The sequence below is a fragment of the Pseudonaja textilis genome, chromosome 5 (genome assembly GCF_049901715.1).
Source record: "Pseudonaja textilis isolate UNSWEBS1 chromosome 5, rPseTex1.2, whole genome shotgun sequence".
In the NCBI taxonomy this organism is placed as follows: domain Eukaryota; kingdom Metazoa; phylum Chordata; class Lepidosauria; order Squamata; family Elapidae; genus Pseudonaja; species Pseudonaja textilis.
In genome coordinates this window covers 62,228,733-62,249,565 of record NC_141994.1, presented here as the reverse complement: position 1 = coordinate 62,249,565, position 20,833 = coordinate 62,228,733, and the positions used below count along the sequence as shown (strand labels likewise).

General features: G+C 38.4%; 1 protein-coding gene across 1 annotated transcript; it reads left to right on the top strand.

Annotated features, from left to right (window-relative positions):
* The first annotated feature begins 540 nt into the window (after positions 1-540).
* Positions 541-20,526, top strand: LOC113445954 (aldo-keto reductase family 1 member B1-like). Its single transcript, XM_026715397.2, has 10 exons — positions 541-924; positions 5,828-5,995; positions 6,825-6,941; positions 9,082-9,159; positions 10,198-10,320; positions 12,083-12,189; positions 14,000-14,081; positions 14,541-14,624; positions 17,913-17,995; positions 20,016-20,526. The coding sequence occupies exons 1-10, from the start codon at positions 859-861 to the stop codon at positions 20,056-20,058; spliced, it is 951 nt and encodes a 316-aa protein (XP_026571182.2). The 5' UTR covers positions 541-858; the 3' UTR covers positions 20,059-20,526.
* Positions 20,527-20,833: the final 307 nt, after the last annotated feature.

The window sequence follows — 20,833 nt, the reverse complement described above, 5'->3', positions numbered from 1 at the left end:
GAGTCAGTCACAAAATGTGACAGAGCTTGTAACAAATGCCTTGCTTAGCAACAGAAATTTTGAGCTCAATTGTGGTCATAAATACCGTACAAATCTGGAGCACAGTCATATTGTGTAAGAAAGCCTGTCCCTAAAGTATCTCGGTTTCTAATCTGAAACGGCTTGATTTTGAGAACAGCCCAGAATCCCTTATATGAAATGGGTGGTTAAATAAAATTAAATAAATAAAACAAAGTTTAGAAGAAGAAAACTTGTGAAGCAGAGGTTGCAAAGCGGGTACATCGTGCATAACTTAAGTTTTGTGAAATTCATCCACTTTCCTCAACAGTTGCACCATTTTCCATATTCCTGGCGCCAAACTAAAAGAAAGGGACTGGCTCCCTTTGGGGTTTAGAGCATCATAGTCCCCTAACTCTAGAGAGAAGTGGGGTGGTGGTGCTGCTTGATGCTCTCTGAGGATGGTTGTTTTCTTCCAAACGTTTCATTTCCAAACTAGGTTATCATCAGTGCATCGGTACCGAAGTCTTTCAAAAACTGAGCGGCACATTATAAATGCCCATAAGTGCCATTTCTGTCGCCTCACATATATTTCTGCAGGGATTACATAGCCCATCATTGCCCGCTTCCCTGCCTGCGCTGACTCTCCCCCCCCACTCCCCCAAGATAAGATCTGGCAGCGGGTAACCGTCCCAGGAGGTATTAAAAGATCCCGGTTTGTGGGGGGGAAAACCCCTCCTTTTCACGCCCGCCTGCCGAGGCGGGTCTGGCGCATATAAAAGCGGCTTGCACCGGCTGTTCCTGCCTGTGTCTTTCTCCGCACTTGGGCGCCTCCGGTTTGGGCTTCGCGGGACAGCTGCCATGGCCAAGTATGTGGAGCTGTACACAAAAGCAAAGATGCCCATTTTGGGACTGGGCACGTGGAAGGTAAGCAGTTGCAACCCGGAGGCGCTTTTTGCGACGGCCATCGGTTGGCGCGCCTTCTTTCGTCCCTTATTTGTTCCTTCCCGTTTCGTTCGCGGGCTTTTTGCTCCAAAGGGTACCAAAGCGGAGGATTTGGGGGAAAGGGGTTGGGGTTGGGGGGGTGTTTCTTTCGTTGTGCTTTTTTTTTTTTTTTGCACATGCCTTAACAACATATTGAAAGCTTGCAAAATAAGCCACGCGTCTTGCAGGCTTGCAATTGAATTGGTGGCCTTCCCGTTTCTTTCTCGTAAAACCGTGGGGCGGGCTTGGGTGTTTTTTTTTTTCCCGTTTACGTTTTGCAGAAAGCTTTTGTGGAAGAGATTCCTAGCTCTCCCAAATGGCAAGCGGCGATTAGCTAATATATCCGTTCTGCATCTGGAAGGAGGCCTTTTTAATTCCCGATGTCGAAATAAAATTTCAGGAAACACCCCACCCCAACCTTCTTCCGAGAAAACGGAGACACTGGCCCCACACGGAAATTAAATAAAATGAATTAAAGTTGCTCGGGCTTCGGATTTCATAACGGTTGTCTGGAAAGTGCTCTGCTTGTTTGGGGTACCGGCTTTCCCTTTTTAGATGCTGAAGTCTCCCAGGAGTCTGAGCTAATGTGGCTTATGGCTAAGGATGCTGGGAATTGTAGTTTAGTAATCATGTGAAGGCTTGATGGTTCACTCCTGCATTATATATACTTGCTTCCCTGGGTATCACTTGGGAGGCAGTATTCTTCTCTTACCACTAGCGTTTAATAATAACTTTATAATGCCTTGGTAAGACCACGCTTGGAATACTGCATTTAATTTTGGTCCCCAGGATGTAAAAAAAAAAAAAGATATTGAGACTAGTCTAGAAAGAGTGCAGAGAAGAGCAACAAAGATGATTAGGGGACTGGACAGAGGCTAAAATATATAAAGAACGGTTCCTGGAATTTATATCCAGTTTAATGAAAAGAATGATAGTAGTGTTCCAATATCTCAGGGGCTGCCACGTAAAAGAAGGGGTCAACCTATTCCCCAAAGCACCCAGAGGGCAGGACAAGAAGCAATGGATGGAAACTAGTCCAGGAGAGCAGCAATCTACAACTAAGAAGAAATTTCCTGACAGAACAATTAATCAGTGGAACAACTTGCCTCCAGAAGCTGTGAATGCTCCAACACTGGAAGCTTTTAAGAAGAGATTGGACAACCATTTGTCTGAAATAGTATAGGGTTTCCTGCCTAGGCAGGGGATTGGACTAGAAGACCTCCAAGGTCCCTTCCAACTCTCTTATTCAAATTCTAATTTTTCACAACCAGTCTTAAAGTCGAGGCCTTGAGACTTCTTCTGACTTTGGAGATATTCTTACTTCTGTTGGTAGTAAGTTCTTTTGAGCCAGATAAGGGCCACCATGGTCAAGTAGCTAAAATATAAAGAGTTAAGAATATTTTTCTTCTGGCTTCCAACTTTGCACCCTTAACCTGATATGAGTGAAAATTGTGGTGTTCTGATGTGTATCTTTTTTTTGTCCAGTAGAGGATCCTTTATATTTGCTTGTTGCATAATTTATTCATAAATTAATCTGATTAACATCATTTGGTCCCTTTTGTGAAAATAAATACTAGTCAGTCCAGTTCCTTCATTGACTTTGTTGTATTGTCTTTTAAAAATCCTATGAGATAAGTTTCTATCAATAATTACAACTATTACAGGATTTAGAGGCTCTTTTTATTTTAGTTAAGAAAGTATTTAATCCCCATTCTTTTAAAACAGTGCATTTTTTGCATTAGAAGCTTCCATTGGAGTGCCCTTCCTCTATTTATGTGCCCAAAATGATGGCACCTTGTTGGGGAATTCTGGGAGTTGGAATTTACACATTAAAAAGTTACCAAGATTGAATAAAAGTGCTCTAAATCATGCTGTTTATTCCTGGTTTCTTGACCTCATCTAGGCACTAGAGGTGTTCCCTCAGGGCCTTTCATTTCTCTTGAATAACCTTTCATACAGTTCATGACTATTCATTTAACAAATGTTGAAGTTACAGTAGTGCTGAAAAAAGTGACTTATGACTGGTCCTTGCACTTATGACTGTAGTAACATCCCACTGTCATTTGATCAGAATTTAAGTGCTTGGCAACTGGCATGTATTTATGACAGTTGCAGTGTCTCACGATCATGTAATTGCCCCTTCCCCAGAGGCATTCTAATAAAGTCAGGGGAGGAGCAGAGTTCACTTAATGACTATGGCAAAAGTCATAAAATCAGGCATTTTAACAACTGCATCGTTTAATGATGGAGGTTTCAGTCTCAATTGTACTCTTTTTTAAATATAGTTTTTATTAATTTGTAATATGACATACGAAGAGAGTACAAAAGTAAATATTAGGGACATTAGGGAAGGAAAAGGGGAAGTGGATAGTGGGGGAAAGCAAGCGGGGAAAGGGGGCATTGACTTCTGATTCCTTTGGTGCAGTAAAATAAGGCATTAACATCTATCTTCAACTATTTACTTTTTCATAATAATATAAACTAGCCATTTCTCTAATAACAATTCTATCTAATCTGTAAAACCCAAACTGTAGTCTTAAATTGGGGACTATCTGTAATCTGAAGCCACCATGCAAAGAGAGTTAATAACATTGGTCACATTACTTTCAATAATTAGCAGTGACAGAGTCATTTCAACGGGAGCTTTTGCTATAAAAATTGTCTGTTCCAAACAAGGTTTCCTTTTGTTAATTCTATTTTCTAATAAAACAGCAGCCTGTAGCTTCATCTTTGCAAGAGCCTTGCTACCTAAATCAAATATGCTTATTTGCCCCTAGGAGCAGAAGAATTTGTTCCAGGAACCCTCAGATGCCTCAGATAATTTGCTTTCTTTAATGTCCTTGACATTTTGTTATCTTTACAAGAAAACCACCAGTGCATCACTTGGGAAATGGTTATGGTACATGAAGACCTAATTAAGAAAACTATATATTTTTGTTTCAATTTTTTTTGGAATTGCCAGCTGCACACATACAGAGTGGGAGTTGGGATTCTGGATCATCAGGTGCACACTGGTTTGCCCAGGCTATTAAATTTCTGCCTATAAATAAGCAAATAAATAGCATTGAAGCCTCCCATACTATGTAAGCATATCAGGCAGCAAGGGATCCTCCAATATTTTTGGTTTTGGGTGAATATGTCCTCATTTTCCCATGTGAAATAAATAAATCTTTAGTGTAAATAATATAAACAATTTCTGTTTTAACTAAGGATAAGCAGTGTGTGGTATCCTTTGGGTTACGACTTCTTTTACAGTTGTAGAATTCCTCAGCATGCTGAACACTTTGGAAAATTGCCAAGGTTGAGAAACATTGAAGGTATTACAGCATGCTATGTTTCACCAGTGGTCTGATTTGCACAGAAAAGTAATCAAGTTCTAATTAATTGGGAACAAGCTGCATGCTGTTGAACGTAGCTCTTTTCTACCTCCCACTGCCACAAATGTTGTAAATCAATAATGAGCAACACAGAATCCAGGTGCATTGGACTGATATCACAATAACCCAACCAGAACAGTACATTCACAAAGAACTGATCAACTCAAGGACCATGCACATCATCAGCAAAAGGGTGGTGACATCAAAGTAAGCATTATTTCAGGGTGGTTGTTTTTTTTAGAAGGTCAGAACAGGGGTTGGGAGACAAATTGTTTCCATTTGTACAATCAAAAATCCTTCATCCTGTCAAGAAATAGCCTTGAGTCCACGCATCTGGAAGTTGCCAGGGTTGAGAAATACCCTTTTAGCTAATAACTAATAAATGTATGCAAAAATAAATAAAAGAGATAGTTCGTTCTAGTGGTAAAGGCACCAGTCTAGAAATCAGAAAACTGAGTTCTGGTCTCACCTTAGGCATGAAAATCAGCTTAGTGGCCCAATTCACCTCACAGGGTTGTTGTGGGGAAAATAAGGGGAAGAAGGACTGTTAGGTATGTTAGGTAAAAGTGGGACTAAAACAATTAAAAACGAATAAATGTATTGTATTACATTTCCCATTATCCCCAAACAACAGGGCTATCACATAAGAAGTTCCAGGAACCTTGATGCTTAGCTTTTTTTTCTTGCTCTCTTCTCAAGTTTGCTATTGCAGAGTATTGAATTATATCAGTATTTCTGTCAAAAATTGCAAATAAATTATATCATAAGTGGGACTCAGAAATGACAGTCATTCCTTGTTTACCAAAGGAGAGGTTAAGCATTAACAGCTCTCCCATCCAAGATAGTATATCCAATCAAGAGCTAAAATGCAACACTCTGACTTTGTATTCCTTTGAAAGCTAGCATCCCTTCTAACTTGTTCATTGGCATTCTTGTTTATAATATAGTTTATCACTAACGAAACTTGCAAAGTTGGCCTATGTAGATGTGACGGTTTTCATTTTCCTTGCCTAGAGATATCACAGATTGTGATTAAATGTTGGCTGCAAATCAAGATGGGAAACCATGGTTAGATTAGGAAACCTTATTTTGTATCATGGTCTTCGTTAGCTATGGTTAAGTAAAAAGTACTTTCTATTCTTAATAAACTCTATTTCCAAATTGACAACAGGCAGGGTTGATGTGTGTTTTTGCATTACCTTTGTTAGCATGATAGACAAGCTGATTGCATTAGGTGCAATCACATATCATCCTATACTGTAAAATGATTTTTTTATGGCTTTGCTTTAGGTGCAGGCCAAAGGTTCCATCTTAAGACTTGTATATTGTACCATTTTTGGACCTTGCTCAAAACAACCAACTGTGGTTAAATATTAAACTAATATCATCTTACTTTTCATAGGTAAATTGCTTGCTATGTGATAAATTAGCCAAATAAGATTGTTCACTAGGAGTCTTCTGTTGTCCAGTCTCCACCAGGAAAAGTAAAAGATGCTGTGAAGAAGGCGATTGATGTAGGCTACCGCCATATTGATTGTGCCTATGTATACCAGAACGAAGAAGAAGTTGGCAGCGGTATTCAGGATGCAATCCAGGCTGGGATTGTAAAGCGTGAGGATCTTTTTATTGTCAGCAAGGTATATATATTTATATCTTAAGGGGGTGGAGGGGGAAAACCCTTAATTCTGAATGTTTTTAAACACCCTAGATATTTGTAACCTCCCCAGAGTTTAGGAAGATTCAGCAGCATACAAATTAAATAAATAAATAACTGTTGTAGACATTAAAAATCATTAATGTCAGATCATGCTGATTAGTTCCAGGGATAAAGTTACATAAAAAATGCAAAATTAGAACTAGAATGTCCACAATAGAATGTCCTGCTAGAAAGTGGCAGACCACGACTTCTAGTTCTGACTTAAGCTCAACTCACCTAACAGGGTTGTGGGGAAAATAGGAGAAGGAAGATGTGTTGGATATGTTCACCACCTTGAGTTATTTGTAAAAATAATAAAGGCAGAATACAAATAGATACATAAGATAAAAATTACAAATGGTTGTATAAATCACGCTTAAGAAATTTTCCATCCATCTAGTTAATAACCTTGATGCTTTTTTTTGGACTGGTCACAGTTTTTGAACTACTTTCAAGGCCAGTTTTTTGTAACATGGATTGTGGCAGCAACTACAGCCTCTCTAGACTCCTGCTGGGATTGACTTTAAATTTAGTGCCCCTATCCGATCTATTCTTGAGTTGAAGAATGGACTGATAATTTAAAGACGTTGGTCTTTTTCTTGAAAGTTACTTTCTACCCTCCAGATTTTTCATGTTTCTTACACAAGATCTAGTATGTATTTTAAGTAATTCCTTATAATTCAGGGGAGTTGTTATAGACACATTGACAGCCATGTGTGTAATTCAGGGAACATGGGAACTAACTTCTCCATATGGTGTCTTTCTTACAGCTTTGGTGCACGTTCCATGAGAAGTCTTTGGTCAAGGGTGCCTGTCAGGCAACTCTGAAGGCCTTGAAGTTGAACTATCTTGACCTCTACCTTATCCACTGGCCTATAGGATGTAAGGTACTCCATATTGGTTCCCCTTCCTTTTGGTGGGAGGAAAACTGACGCACGGATACTGTAGGCTTCCCCATCTTTTCAGTATGTTTAGATTACAGCTCTCAGATTTCTGTAGCTGTTCAGCTTTTATCCTGGTCAATCAACTGGGAACAAGAGGTCCACAAGAAGAGCATTGACGTTCCATCCTACACTTTCCCCTTTGCTATCTGATTGGCATCAGAAAGCTGAAGGGGGAACATGCAGTGAAAATCCAACCCTAAGCACCTCCATTCCCACTCATTCAGATGAGTGGGTGTGAAGAAGGCTGAGTATGTAAGAATGTAATAAGAAAAGGCATGTTACAAAACAGGGCAGGAGGAGAAAACCCAGTTCCACAAGTAGCTCTAATCAAACACTTTTTGTGGGGTGGATTTTTCTATTGTTCGAGTGAATCTGCTTGAACAGGTTTCTTGTTTCTCTGATTTAATTCTGGCCATAAATTTGGCATTCGATATTTAGAACATCAAGCTCATAGGATCCAATCAAAAGTACTTTTAATGGAGACTACAACACAATTAACTTTGCAGTCCTTGAGTGATTACGGTTGAAGGATGGTGGATCAAACCTGGGGCTAGCAAGGTAAAAACCTGTGAAACACTTAGATGGCATCTACACAGCCACAATCCATTTTTTTAATTATTAGAAAAATTAAAAACGGCTCCTTTGAGAATTTCAGGATGAAATATTCAAAAGCTAGTAAGGTGTGGTGGTGTTAACTATTGTATATATTTATTTTGGAGTGCCAGTAGAATCTGAAGAGACTACCATGGAATCTGCCTTCTAAAACCTTTTGCTGATGTCCTCTCTGGACTCTATATTTTCAAGTCCATTTTTAACTATATTTAAGCAATTGGCTGAATAGTTTTTTATGAATATAAGAAAGTGCTATTTTTAGTTTGTGAAGGGAATGTACAACAATGTGCTCTTGGAGAACATAGATTGTAATATCTGCTTTGCAATCAGTACATTCCATGTTTAGCCCCCGGTATCTCAAGGTAAAGCTATGAAAAATTACTGCCAGGAATTTAGAGAATCATTATTTAATTAACTGGATACTGCTTTGATTTTTTTTAAAGCATCTTCCCAAATTCAGAACCAAGCACATCCTATTTCAGATAGTCCTTGCTTACCAACTACCTCATTTAGCAATCACTCAAAGTTACAACAATGTTTTTTTAAAAAAGTAGCCAATCCTTACATTCACAGCTATTGCAGTGTCCCACAATCATACAATCACTATTTGGGCAGTTACAACAACACATATTTATGACCAATGCAGAGTTACACAATCACCATTTGTGCTTCCCAACTTGCTACTGACAAGAAGAGTTATAGAGATGTGGAGGTAAAATTGCAAGTCGTAGTCATGTGATGTCTTGCTTAATAACCAAATGGGAAATAATGATGTAAGCCTCTCTTAATCATATGTCTTTCCACTTGCCAGATCTAATTGTAGTCATTAAACGAGGACAGGTTGAGCAGTGTGTGGACCACCTATAGTTCCTTGATACCCTGAGATGAGGCCCTAAAAATGGCCTCTTTCTGACTTTTCCTAAAAGGGTTGAAATAGGAGCAGGAGACTTCTGGGGGATAAGACTCACCTAGACCTCTCAAAGAACCCTAAATTCAGCTGTTTAATTGCTGGGATCCAGTGGGGCAGTTCAGACCATTTCTTGGAAGAGTGAAGGATTTTTGATTGTGCAAATGGAAGCAGTTCAGCCGTGACCTTCAAAAATATGAAATTATGTTTACTTTGATGTCACCACTCTTGGCTGATGATGTGCATGGTCCTCCAGCTGATCAGGGACATAATGTAGGAAAGAAGCAGAGCCTGGGGGCAGAGTTAAGTGAGTAATTAGTCTAGAGTCACAAATGATCAATCACGTCCAGCGCCCCCACCAAATTCTGTAAATTCTTATGTAGCACCAATTCAGAATTCACTGTTAGTTGACTAGATTCTTGTCTATAGGCTGAACAGTAAATCCTTTTGAATTGCAACTTAACATATGGTCCTGATACTTTGTGCCTGTCATGCAACCCTTTCAGCATTGTTTACTGGTAGTTTAGAAGTAAACTGACTTGGGCTCTTGGTATTTATTGACAGGCAGGAGATGATCTGTTTCCTATGGATGATAAAGGCATGTTGATATCCAGTAACACAAGTATTTTAGACACATGGGAGGTATGTTCAATTTCAATTAAAGATGTTTCTTCCCTGTAGGCAGTGGGTTGAATGTGGATATTTTATATCTTGTACTTTTATATTGCATATATTATAACTTGGCATTTGTTGAAATTGTGACATAAATTTTATATCATGGAGATTTTTTTATTTGTGATTTATTTTAATATGACACTTGCTTAATTATGGGTCCCTCTTGATTTTTTTTTTGAGGATATTTACCAAAAATACAAAAATATTTTTGGTTAGAAATGCAGACTAAGATTTCCTTGGCTATTGTAAGCTTTCAAGAGGAAGAGATTAAGGTATTAATTAAGGTATTAATGTACCAAGCATATGAATATACAAAGTAGAAATCAATAAAAGTGCATCTTACAATTAGTTTATTCCTTTTTTGAGACGGAAAGCATCCTGAAAAGTCACATATGTACAATTAAATTTATATTAGCTGCACACCTTCTAGTTTGAAGCATATTTAAATAACAAATAGGATATAATAACTGGAATTGGCTGATGCTTATGCTCTTAACTGCTGGCAGAGTTATAATCCATTCTTCTAACTTTGGAAGTTGGATTGCTTATCTGCCTCATCTATCCCTCTGAAACTCTCTTGTAGCCAGTCCCTAAAATTGAGACATTTATGACAAAATGTGCTTTAGTTTCAAATTATGTTGTATGAACTCAACCAGATTTGACTTATAGAACAATCATGGCTTATAGCAATTATGATCCAGGCGCTCTAAGAGAGGGCTTGGAAAACATCAGTTGTTGTTGTTATTATTAGTATCATTACTATTATTATTATTATTATACAAAAAGAATGAAAACTATCAGCCTGGTATGTTCAGAAGTGTGCATGTTGTAAGTGGTAGAATTACAGAAAGGTTGCAACTAGTGATGTTTTTGAATGTGAACTTCTTTGTAATGCCTCTTCTCTTGCTGACCTTGAGAAGTCCTAAAAAGACTAACATCAGACAGATTTTTGTGTTGATATATGTAACTGCTTAAACTCCTATTTGGTCTTTGGTATGTCCTTAGGCAATGGAGGAACTAGTAGATGTTGGATTGGTGAAGGCAATTGGTGTTTCCAACTTCAACCATGAACAGATAGAGAGAATCTTGAAGAAGCCCAAATTGAAGTACAAACCTGCAAATAACCAGGTAAATTCATAGGAAGTGGTCTGGGGATTATGAAGAGTTATTTATAAAGAGAGAGAAGGATAAAAACAACATACCAATAGAATATGTGTAGCTCAGAGTCGAATTCTGGGGTCCTTGGTGCCCTCTGAACTTGATGATTTCCTTGCAGACATTTCATTACCAAACAAGGTAACATCATCATGAATGTACAATTGTCCTACACCCTCTCTCCCTTTAATCCCCATACTGACAGCTGATCTCTACATTTTAAAGTGGTTTCACATTCTAATTTGAATTTCAGAGCAATCTTGTTGATTGAAATTGCAAATTGAAATTTAGCGTGATATATACTAACCACAAGGTGTGTTTGTTTATTATCATTGAACTTGTAAAAAATTGAATCTACCAGTTTGTATGGCATTAGAAAAATACCCTATCTGACAGACACTGGAATTAGATATTTTTCAGTAATCTAAAAGTTACGTTTACAGCTCGATAAGTTAAAACCATTGGAACAAGAGGAGCTCAAGATGTTTATGTCTTGATCTGCTTTTAAAATGTCTTTGAGAACATAAGGAATCAAAACCGGCTTGAAGGCACGTCATCAACATCTATTGAAATATCAGACTTATCTATATATATGCAATCACAAATTCAAATTGATTAGAAACTAACAGTTGCCTTTTCGCATTTCTGCAGTCTATGATATATTCTGAAAGGAGGTATTGGATGACAGAGAAGGATGCTTTGGAGTAAAATGACATTCTAAATATAGTTGGCCTGTTCTGTCGGATTATGCTTGTGCACCGTCTTCTCCTGTATCTTTTTTGCAAATAAATTTTGAATTTCTAGGCGTTTCTGAAACAAGGTATCTTGCAAACCCCAATCGATCACTACCTCCCGATTAATAATCAGAATTCATACAAGGAATTTTTGAGAAGTTTCAGCGGTGTCTGTTTAATAATCATTTCAGCCAGAAATAAAGTAAACTGTCATGTGACCGTATACAGTACAGTAATAGTTCCCTTTCTGTACACTTGCAAGCAAGTGGAGAACTCACCACATGAAGACTGCAAGAACAATTGCTTTTTTCAGAGACTTGGTGAAAGTGCATGAATGACATAATTTTATCAGTTAAGTTATATATTCTTTTGACTTTTGTGTTAGGATTTCCAAATTTATTTTTCTTTGTGAGACAAAAATCCTCTCTCTACTTGCTATGAATATGATTGTGGAATTTCTCTTGGCCAGAGGATGACTTCATTTAGCATCACATTAACCTGACATTTAATCATGATTTATTGATTAAACAAGACATGGTTGATGTCACACAACCTCCTGAGCTGTAAATCAAACAAACCATGGTGTAACATGGTAGAATTGCCAGACCAACAAATAAAGTTATTGGTTTTTTTTAAGGGAAAGTATTGAGCTACCTGTTTATTTTTTTTAAGCAGCAGTAAGGAAATTCAGCATTAAAATCCTGCTAACCATTAAGTAAGGGCTGCAGTGGGATGCAATTATATAGGGAAGGCTTGTAATTGAAATCTAACATGGATGGCAGTGTAGCTTTTAAAAAGGCAATCGTGTTTTCTGAAGAAACGAGCTGTTTGAAATGGGACATGGTTTTTCTCTTCCCACAGTGAAAAGAAGTTGGCTATGTCCACACTTAAACTTGACCCAAATGCAGAACATTTTTGTTTTTTTTAATGGGAAACATTTTGAATTTCAACCTGTTTCGGGGTAATAAACATACTGACATCTATTTTTGTATATGTTGTAGGTTGAATGCCACCCGTATCTTACTCAGGAAAAGCTGATTGAGTACTGTCAGTCCAAAGGGATCTCCGTCACAGCCTATAGTCCCCTTGGCTCTCCAGATAGACCCTGGTGAGAACATTCGGTCTTTTACTCTTGCACTGAGCAAAAAATGCTGGAGCTGAGAGTTCTTGAACATCTGACTTGCTAATCATTAATCGCACATTGGAATGCATAAATGGGACATGGAAATGACTCGAGCTAATGCACGCTCCTGAAATTATTTTATTTATTTATCAAATTTATTTGCCACACAATATATAACGAGAGCATTAAAAACATTCAGCGTTAAAAATAAAACACTAAAGATTAACAAGAGATAAGATAAAAGGGACAAATAGGTGGACGTAGGATCTTCTAATCTACTAACCACCTCCAATTTGGGATGCCTCCATCAGGCCATCAAACCAGTTGGCAAAGGCGGTGGCACAATGGTTAGAGTGCAGTACTGCAGACTACTTCTGCTGACTGCCGGCTGCAATTTGGCAGTTCGAATCTCACCAGGTTCAAGGTTGACACAGCCTTCCATCCTTCCGAGGTGGATAAAATGAAGACCCGGATTGTTGGGGGCAATAGGCTGACTCTGTAAACTGCTTAGAGAGGGTTGTAAAATGCTGTAAAGCGGTATATAAGTCTTAGTGCTATTGCTATTTTCAGGCCAAGAGGGTGGGAGCAGATCTCACCTCAAGGGGCATGATGTTCCAAAGGGTGAGAGCCACGGTAGAAAAAGTTCTCTGCCAGCCGAAATTTCTTGCTTGTCAGGATCCACAGCATAACATCTTCTGGTCCAGAACAAGTGGGCTAATCCCAAATTATAAAGCAAAATGGAGAAACATCATTCTCCAGGTATTTCTGAATCAAGGCCAAACATTCCCAGCCATCATAATCTGTCAAAAAAAAGATGATGGACACATAGTTGAACAGATGAAAGAAAATGGATTCTCCTCACTACATCTACTTGTGGAAAGCTAGAGGCATTAAGAGAGATATTTTTGCCAGTTATAATGTAGCTATCTTCAGATTAATGGGTTTAATCATTTTTTATTTTCTCTACAAAAATTGTATTTGTGATTAGTAAGAGGAATATGGATACATTAGAAAAAATAATTAGAACGATTATTAATGGTGACCATAATGTAATATAACAGCGAATAACAGAAGCAGTAGTAGTTATTAGGGAAACGTGTAAGATAATGCAAGTAACAGGTTACATGTAAGGTAGTGACAGATTTGATACAGAGAGAAAAGTTAGAAATTTAGATTCATACAACATGTGATACCTAAAATCACATCAAGTGCATTTATTGTGTAAACCTAGTTTAAACCTAAGGAAACTATAATGTGCCTGATGAACCTACCCATAGACTGGATTTATACAAAATACGTGGGACCATAAGCATTTGTTTTTATTTGTTTGTTTGTTAAATTTATTTGCTGCCTATTTTTTTCTAGGCAACTTACTTAGTTTACTTAGCCTGTTATATGAGTTTACCCAATGTGTTTCATAAATTATTTCTGGTTCTTCATTAATTATGCTTTAATTGAATAGCCAAGATTCAGCTAAATATTATGTGTGGGCCAGAAAGCTCTCCAAAGATCACCAGATGCATTCAAGCTAATGAGATGTTAAGCCGTATTTTTATCATCTCATTGAACTAAAAAAAAAAAAATCTTCGTTTTTGCCATTCATACAGGATGAAATAATATATTAGGAAGAAAAGATGATTTGGGAAAATGTTACAAGATACCGTAATGATGTGTAATTTTCCATTCTAGCTAGTTAGCCTTGCAGCTGGATAGCAGTTCTTTTATTCCTGTGAAATGTAAATTTTCTTAGTGTTATTATTAATTATTTGCTACCCTTGGTTTCTTTAAATGCTAGGGCCAAGCCTGAAGATCCTTCAGTCCTGGATGATCCAAAAATTAAAGAGATTGCAGCTAAACATAATAAAACTGCAGCTCAGGTGGGTATGTGTGCAGTTAAGTAGGAAATATCGTATATCAAGTGGTTATTGGAAGGACAGGTTCTCTAAGATAGGGATCCCCAACCCAGTCCATGGACTGGCACTGGGCCACAGCATGCCAGAACTGGGCCACGCAAACAAAGCCCCATCTGTGGGATGCAGGCAGCATACAAAAATCACGCCCTCTGGTCTGTGGAAAACCTCTTTCCATGGAACCAGTCCCTGGTGCCTAAAAGGTTGGGGGCCTAAGGAGTTAAATATAACTCGTAGGTAGACTGTACTAACCAAGATACCAAACAGTGTAGAAAAGAATGATCCATTTTGCTGAGGGGGGCGTGTGAGCTCTTGGAAGAGTTTGCATGTCAGCACGATCATATACATACATGAGTTGAGTGGGGGTAGGATATACATTTTCCAATGAGTAATCCTTACTTGGTTTGGCCTGGTCTTGGCTCTCAGGTCTTGATCCGGTTTCATATCCAGAGAAATACAGTTGTGATTCCCAAGTCCATCACTCCATCGCGGATTGAAGAAAACTTCAAGGTAAAAATAATGCCCGCTTCTGGATTAGTTGATTCCTACATAGCATATTGTGGTTGGTCACACAGTCAGCCAGATGTTTAGATTGGATTTGGCATTTTTATCTATAGGGTGTTTCCCAAGAACCTAGGATAAGGAGATGTTTATTATATATTGTGTTGTGTTGTGTTACGTTACGTTACGTTATGTTATTAGGATGGAAGTTGTGTATTCCTGGAAGTTGTGGACTAATATATGTGATTGGTGTAGTCTGGGTTAGTAGATGGATATTTTTTTACCTCCCAGTGTCTCCAAATCTTAAGGATGATATGATATGATATAAATATAAATATAATACTGCTTTAGACACTAAAAAAAAGGGTTAGTTGCAATTATACTCCTGGCTAAAGATAGTTGTGGGTCACTCTTGTGGTTTAACTAAAGCAAAATTCAGCAAACGCCTGACTTGCTTCCCTGTCTAAGAGATTATTAGAACTTGGGCTTCCTTCTTTTAACACTCTAATTGTTTTATTCTACGCCACCCAGAGTTACTCGACAGTGAAATGGATGGCTTATAAATTTAATAAATAAATACATCATCATGGCTCTCACATGGTCTATGTTATCCATTAAATGGAGATTTTTCTGTTTATTATAAGATTCCAAATTTGATGCTTTAGATCAGGGGCGTCAAACTCGATTTTATTGAAGGCTGCATCAGGGTTGTTTGACTTTGGGGTGGGGGTGGGGGCTGGGTGTGTGTGGCTGGAGTGGGCATGGCCTGCTCAATGTCACTCATGTCGGGGCACCTATGGCAGCCCAAGTGCTCTGCCAGCAAAAACAGGCTCCTGAGCTCTGTTTCCGGCTACAACGGCCTCCTGCAACCCTCTGCCAGCAAATACTGAGCTGTTTTTGCTGGCAGAGGGTTGCAAGAAGCCATTACAGCTGGAAATGGAGCTCGGGAGCCTGTTTTCGCTGGCAGAGGCACTGCGGGCCGGTCCCCCACTGTTTCCAGGGTGGGTCTACAGACCAAATCTATGCACCCTGCGGGGCAGGTCCGGCCCATGGGCCTTGAGTTTGACACACCTGCTTTAGATTCTTCCAACAGATGGAAGAGCATATATTTTATGATGTTTTCTCGTCTGACTCCTGCAGTTTACAGGAAGTCTTTGATTTACAGCTATTCATTTAGTGACCCTTCAAAGTTAGACCAACACTGAAAAAAAATGACTGATGATCAGTTTTCACACTTACAACCATTGCTCAAAATTCAGACGCTTGGCAATTAATTCATATTTATGGCATTTGCAGTATCCTGGGATCATGTGATAGGGAAGCCAAATTCACTTAATAACCATATCACTAATAACTGCAGTGATTCACTTAACAATTATGGCAAGAAAGGTCATAAAACAGGGCAAAATACACTTCACAACTGTCTCACTTAGCAACAGAAATTTTGGGCTCAGTTTTAGTCATCACTCAAGGCCTAACTGTAATAGGATTTAATAGCAGAAGTTGGAAAGACCCCAAGACTCAGAGAAAAAACAACTTCTCATCCAAACAGATGCTTTGGAAGAAGTTTAACATCATAATAAAGCCTGGCTGGGTTCATACTAAGCTGTAATGTGTTTTATTAGATTAATGGTTTAGTAGTACATCAAATGAATCATTATTGAGACTTATTTAATAAACTAGGGAGTGAAAATAAATGAGGCATTAGAATACATGAATGCAATTACTCTCAGCTTTCCTCTTCTGAAGTTAATTTGTCTACACAAGTTGACAAAAAGTGAGAAAATATGAATAAGATTCGGCTTGAAGACCCTCCATTTGTTCCCAAGAACGAAACAGCTCACCCCAATTGTGAGATGATGGATATTACTGAAAGATAGCTTTGAATGAATTATAAGACTCCTGAGCCCTGCTAGCATTGTTTGATACAGTTCCTATTTTTCTTGATCGGCGGCTGGAGTGGATTGAAGTTATAGAAGACATGTCTGAACAGGCAAATGTTTCCCAACTCAGCTGTAGCTGTTTATGATTGCTTTGGGACTCTTTGTGTATCTGGCAGTTATTGCATTTCCCAGTAAAGATCAGGTAGGCTGATAGGCAAAGAATTATCTGCATGGGTGTTCATAGTGATCAGCAAAAAAGAATGTAACCATTACATGTGCACTCAACTATTGGGCATTGTAGGACTTGATGGAAAACGGCTAATGTAGAGATTAATCGCATTCATTTCTCTTTTATCTTTCTTCTGGACTGGTTGGATAACACATCAGTTGCCTATGCCAAAGTTTCTCAACCTTGGTGACTTTAAGATCTGTGGGCTTCAATTCCCAGAATTCTCCAGCCAGCACTGGCTGGAGAAATCTGGGAGTTAGAATCCACAGATCTTAAAGTCACAAGGTTGAGAAACACTGATTTATGCTATCTAAGGGACTACTTAGGGCCATCCCTACATTTTTGTAATCCTCAGGATACCATCAATTTTGGCAGCTCAATTCCCGCTATAAAGGATCTGTTTTGTGAAATGTTATTCTGACAATAGAATAGAATAGAATAGAATAGAATAGAATAGAATAGAATAGAATAGAATAGAATAGAATAGAATAGAAAATTATAATTTCCGTGGCTCACTTGTTCCAAAATTACAGTCTTTGGGGAAGAAGGAACACCAACTTGAGCGGTAACCGGCAAGTGTATAATTATTCTAATTATGCTTTGTGCTTTGAGATCACTATTAAAAAAAACCACAATATATTCTTGTTGCTCAGGTCAAATAATATCAATGGACTCTGCTATGAATGTTCAACAGAGTTGTCAAATAATTGCCCAAAGCAACTATAAACTAACTTTGTAAGTGCTGGGAATGGATTGTGTCTAATGTCATCCTTATTTTTGGTAGCCTGCTTGTTTTGATCAGGGCAAATTGAGAAGTGTTCTGTTTATTTTTAATTTTACTGCTTTCAAGAAGCAGAGGATTATAGACAGATCGATACAAATCTGCGCTGCTGAAATATTTCTGTAGGTAGCAGAACCAGGCACAGAATGGCATTGAACCGTACTTGGCAATGGAGGAAAATCAATTCCTTCATAAATATAAATGAAAAACCGGGAGGTACTTTCTTAGACCTTCAGGAATTTTAGGCAATAATTCTTTGTACTAAACCAGATTCATAAATGCTGTAGTTGAAGATATATAGTATATGACACCCAATGTTAAAGGTTCCTCAAGCATATTCCACAGAATTATGGTTTGGGAGTTCTTAGAATTTCTTACCGTTATTTTTTTTCCCTGCCTGCTAGGTATTTGACTTTGACTTGTCTAAGCAGGACATGGAAACCATCCTCAGTTTCAACAGGAACTGGAGAGCATGTGCAATGACTTCGTAAGTATGATTTGGAGAAAATGTTGGGAGTGTTGTCCAATTCAGTACTAATTAGAGCTATTATGCTTTCTTGGGCAACAGCCTGTAAAAACCCTTGTATGATTTTTATGGGAAGCTGAATTCATAAAGCAAGTAGAACTCAGGTTTTGTATGAATCTTTTTCCTATAAAATTATACATGCTTCAGATATTTAAAGTATCTCAAAACAAAATGAAATGGATTACTGTTTTTGGGATTAGTTTTGCTGGTATTTTTATGATCATTTTTGAAATTTGAATTGATCTAAAGTAATGTAGTTCCACAACATTATTTTTTTAATTGAAGGGGAATTCCAGGTTAACCATGGATCAAACCATAACATGGTACGTGGTAAATGATTAGTTATACTAAATAAACACTTTTCTCACTATAAACAATAGGTTCAACCTAATCCATTTTATTAGAAACAAGGCTTCTTAGCTGGATTCCCATGTTACACTGAGCCACCATGTCATTTCTTTGATTTAACAAATCCAAACAAAGCTAAGCTGTCTGGAGAATTCTGGGGGTTGAAGTCCACAAGTGTTAAAGTTGCCTAGTTTGGGGACCCCGATTTAGAGTTACAACAGCACTGTCAAGTGCCAGGGAAATCAGTTGATCCAGGCAGTTCAAATGGGTATAAAGATTTATTACAAGCTTAACAAGAATCTGAACTAGTAACAGTCAAAGCAAATTGGCTGTAGATAAGGGTTAAGGAATTCAAGGTGGACTGGACTTAGTTCTCTTGTAGGCATGAAGGGACTCATGACTGATGACACGTTTCCAGTAACTCCCCTGCCTTACTGCTGTCTGAGTCTGAAGGCAGCTGATGATGGCCAGCCTGTCCTGGCCCCATCCCTGCCTCCGATGCAGAGACCTCGTCCGAACCCTCCTCAGCCTCCAGGACTGGCCTAGGTGCAGGGGTGGGATCTGACCAGTGTAACTACCAGTTCGGTGATTTTTCGATTTGCGCATGTATGAATCATCGTCAGCTTGCTGCCTGGACAGCTGAGCAGCACTGCGCAGGTGTGCAGCGGTTGAAAAAGCATTTTTTTTTCCTGCTTTTTCAACTACAGCTGTGCCACACAAAGCAGCTGAGGTTGAAAAGGCAGGAAATAAAGGACAGGTAAGAGCCCGGGCGGGCAGATGGGCCAAAACAGCAGCAGACATAGAACTGGTTCTATGTCTGTTGCTCTTCAGAGCTACTGGTTCTACAGAGTCGGACAGAACCGGTAGAATCCCACCCCTGCCCAGGTTCCTCCCCAACCTCCTCACTACTGTCCAACTGTGCCGCCAGCTCTGTCAGACACCGGCAGGCCACAACACCATCTTGCTTAGCAACAGAAGTTCTGGTCCAAGTTGTGGACATAAGTTGAGGGCTTCCTGTACACTCAACTTTACTGCTGTTGTTGTTTTTGCTTGGCTTTATATATGCTTCTGATGATAAAATAACATTTTGTCAACCCTATGTTGTATGCTGGACTAAATCTCTGAATTTCCAGCCGGTATGGCATATGGTCCAAAATATGTGAAGGACACCAGGTTGGGGAAGGGTCAGAGAGATAATTGTAGGGTCGTGTAATGCTTTTAAAGTTGTGAGTGTTCAGTGTTCAACAGACATATTGAGTGTTCGCCAATGGCTTGCCTATGGGTTGACCAGCCTATAATTAATGCTTTCTAAGTCCCAATTTTATTTGCTGAATAGCAATTGCCAACATTAAAATACAAATTTATTATGTTTGATATTAATCCAGCCACGTTTCTAAAACAGAGGATCTGCCTTTGTAGTTTTAAAAAATTAAACATACCAAATGAAGAAACTCTTATGAGTGTTAGACGAGGCTATATATGCTTGATGATCACAATTTGTGCTAATTCATGCTAGATGATATCACGGACTTTTGAAGTTTAGGGTATTAGCATACAATTCTTGCTTGGCCTGCCCTCCCAAGGCAGCCTTAAGTGCCATTTAATTCCAGTGTCCAATTCTCTCTCTCTTCAGGTGTATCAGTCACAAGGAATATCCTTTCAGCATTGAATACTAAAAGTCCTGAAAAAGAAGGGAGTACACAGTGGACTGTTGGTGTTGATTATGTTGCCATTTCTTTTGGGATCAGCCTCTCCATGCAATCTTTATAAACTTTTTTTCTGCCTAAATTGAATATGATACGATTATTTTTATAAGCATATACTACAGTACTTCTCTGATGAGATCACTTTAGAAAAATGACCCGTAATTTAATTTGTGTTATATTTCTTCTGAAACCATTTCAAGTTAATGTCTCCCGTTTGAAAAAGCAGAATATTTTTTTAACATTTGGGCAGGGAGGGGTTTAATAATCTGTGTGTATGCTTGTATTATACTCAATTCTTTCTTTGGTTCCAGACATGATGCATTAAAGCTTTGGTGGAGTTGTATGTTTTTGTAGTTAACTCTATGTAGGATTCTCATTCAAGAATTTGGAATGTATTCTTCTAAGAGTGCTAACCTTTAATAAAATTCTTTGGTTACTTTAGTGGTTCTTCTGTTTCCAGATGATAAAAATCATATTAGCTATGAATAATTTCAAAAACCACATATGTAGAATAGATATATTAAAAGCCTATAATAGGAGCCCTGGTAGTATTGCAGGCTAACTCTGCCCACAGTCTGGAATTCGATCCTGAAGACTCAAGGTTGATTCAGCCTTCTATCATTCCAGGGTTGGTAAAATGAAGGTCCAGATAGTTGGAGCAATATTGTAAACCTCTCAGAGAGTGCTGTAAAAGCACTATAGAGTGATATATAAGTTTTCAGTGCTGTTGTTATTGCTATAATAA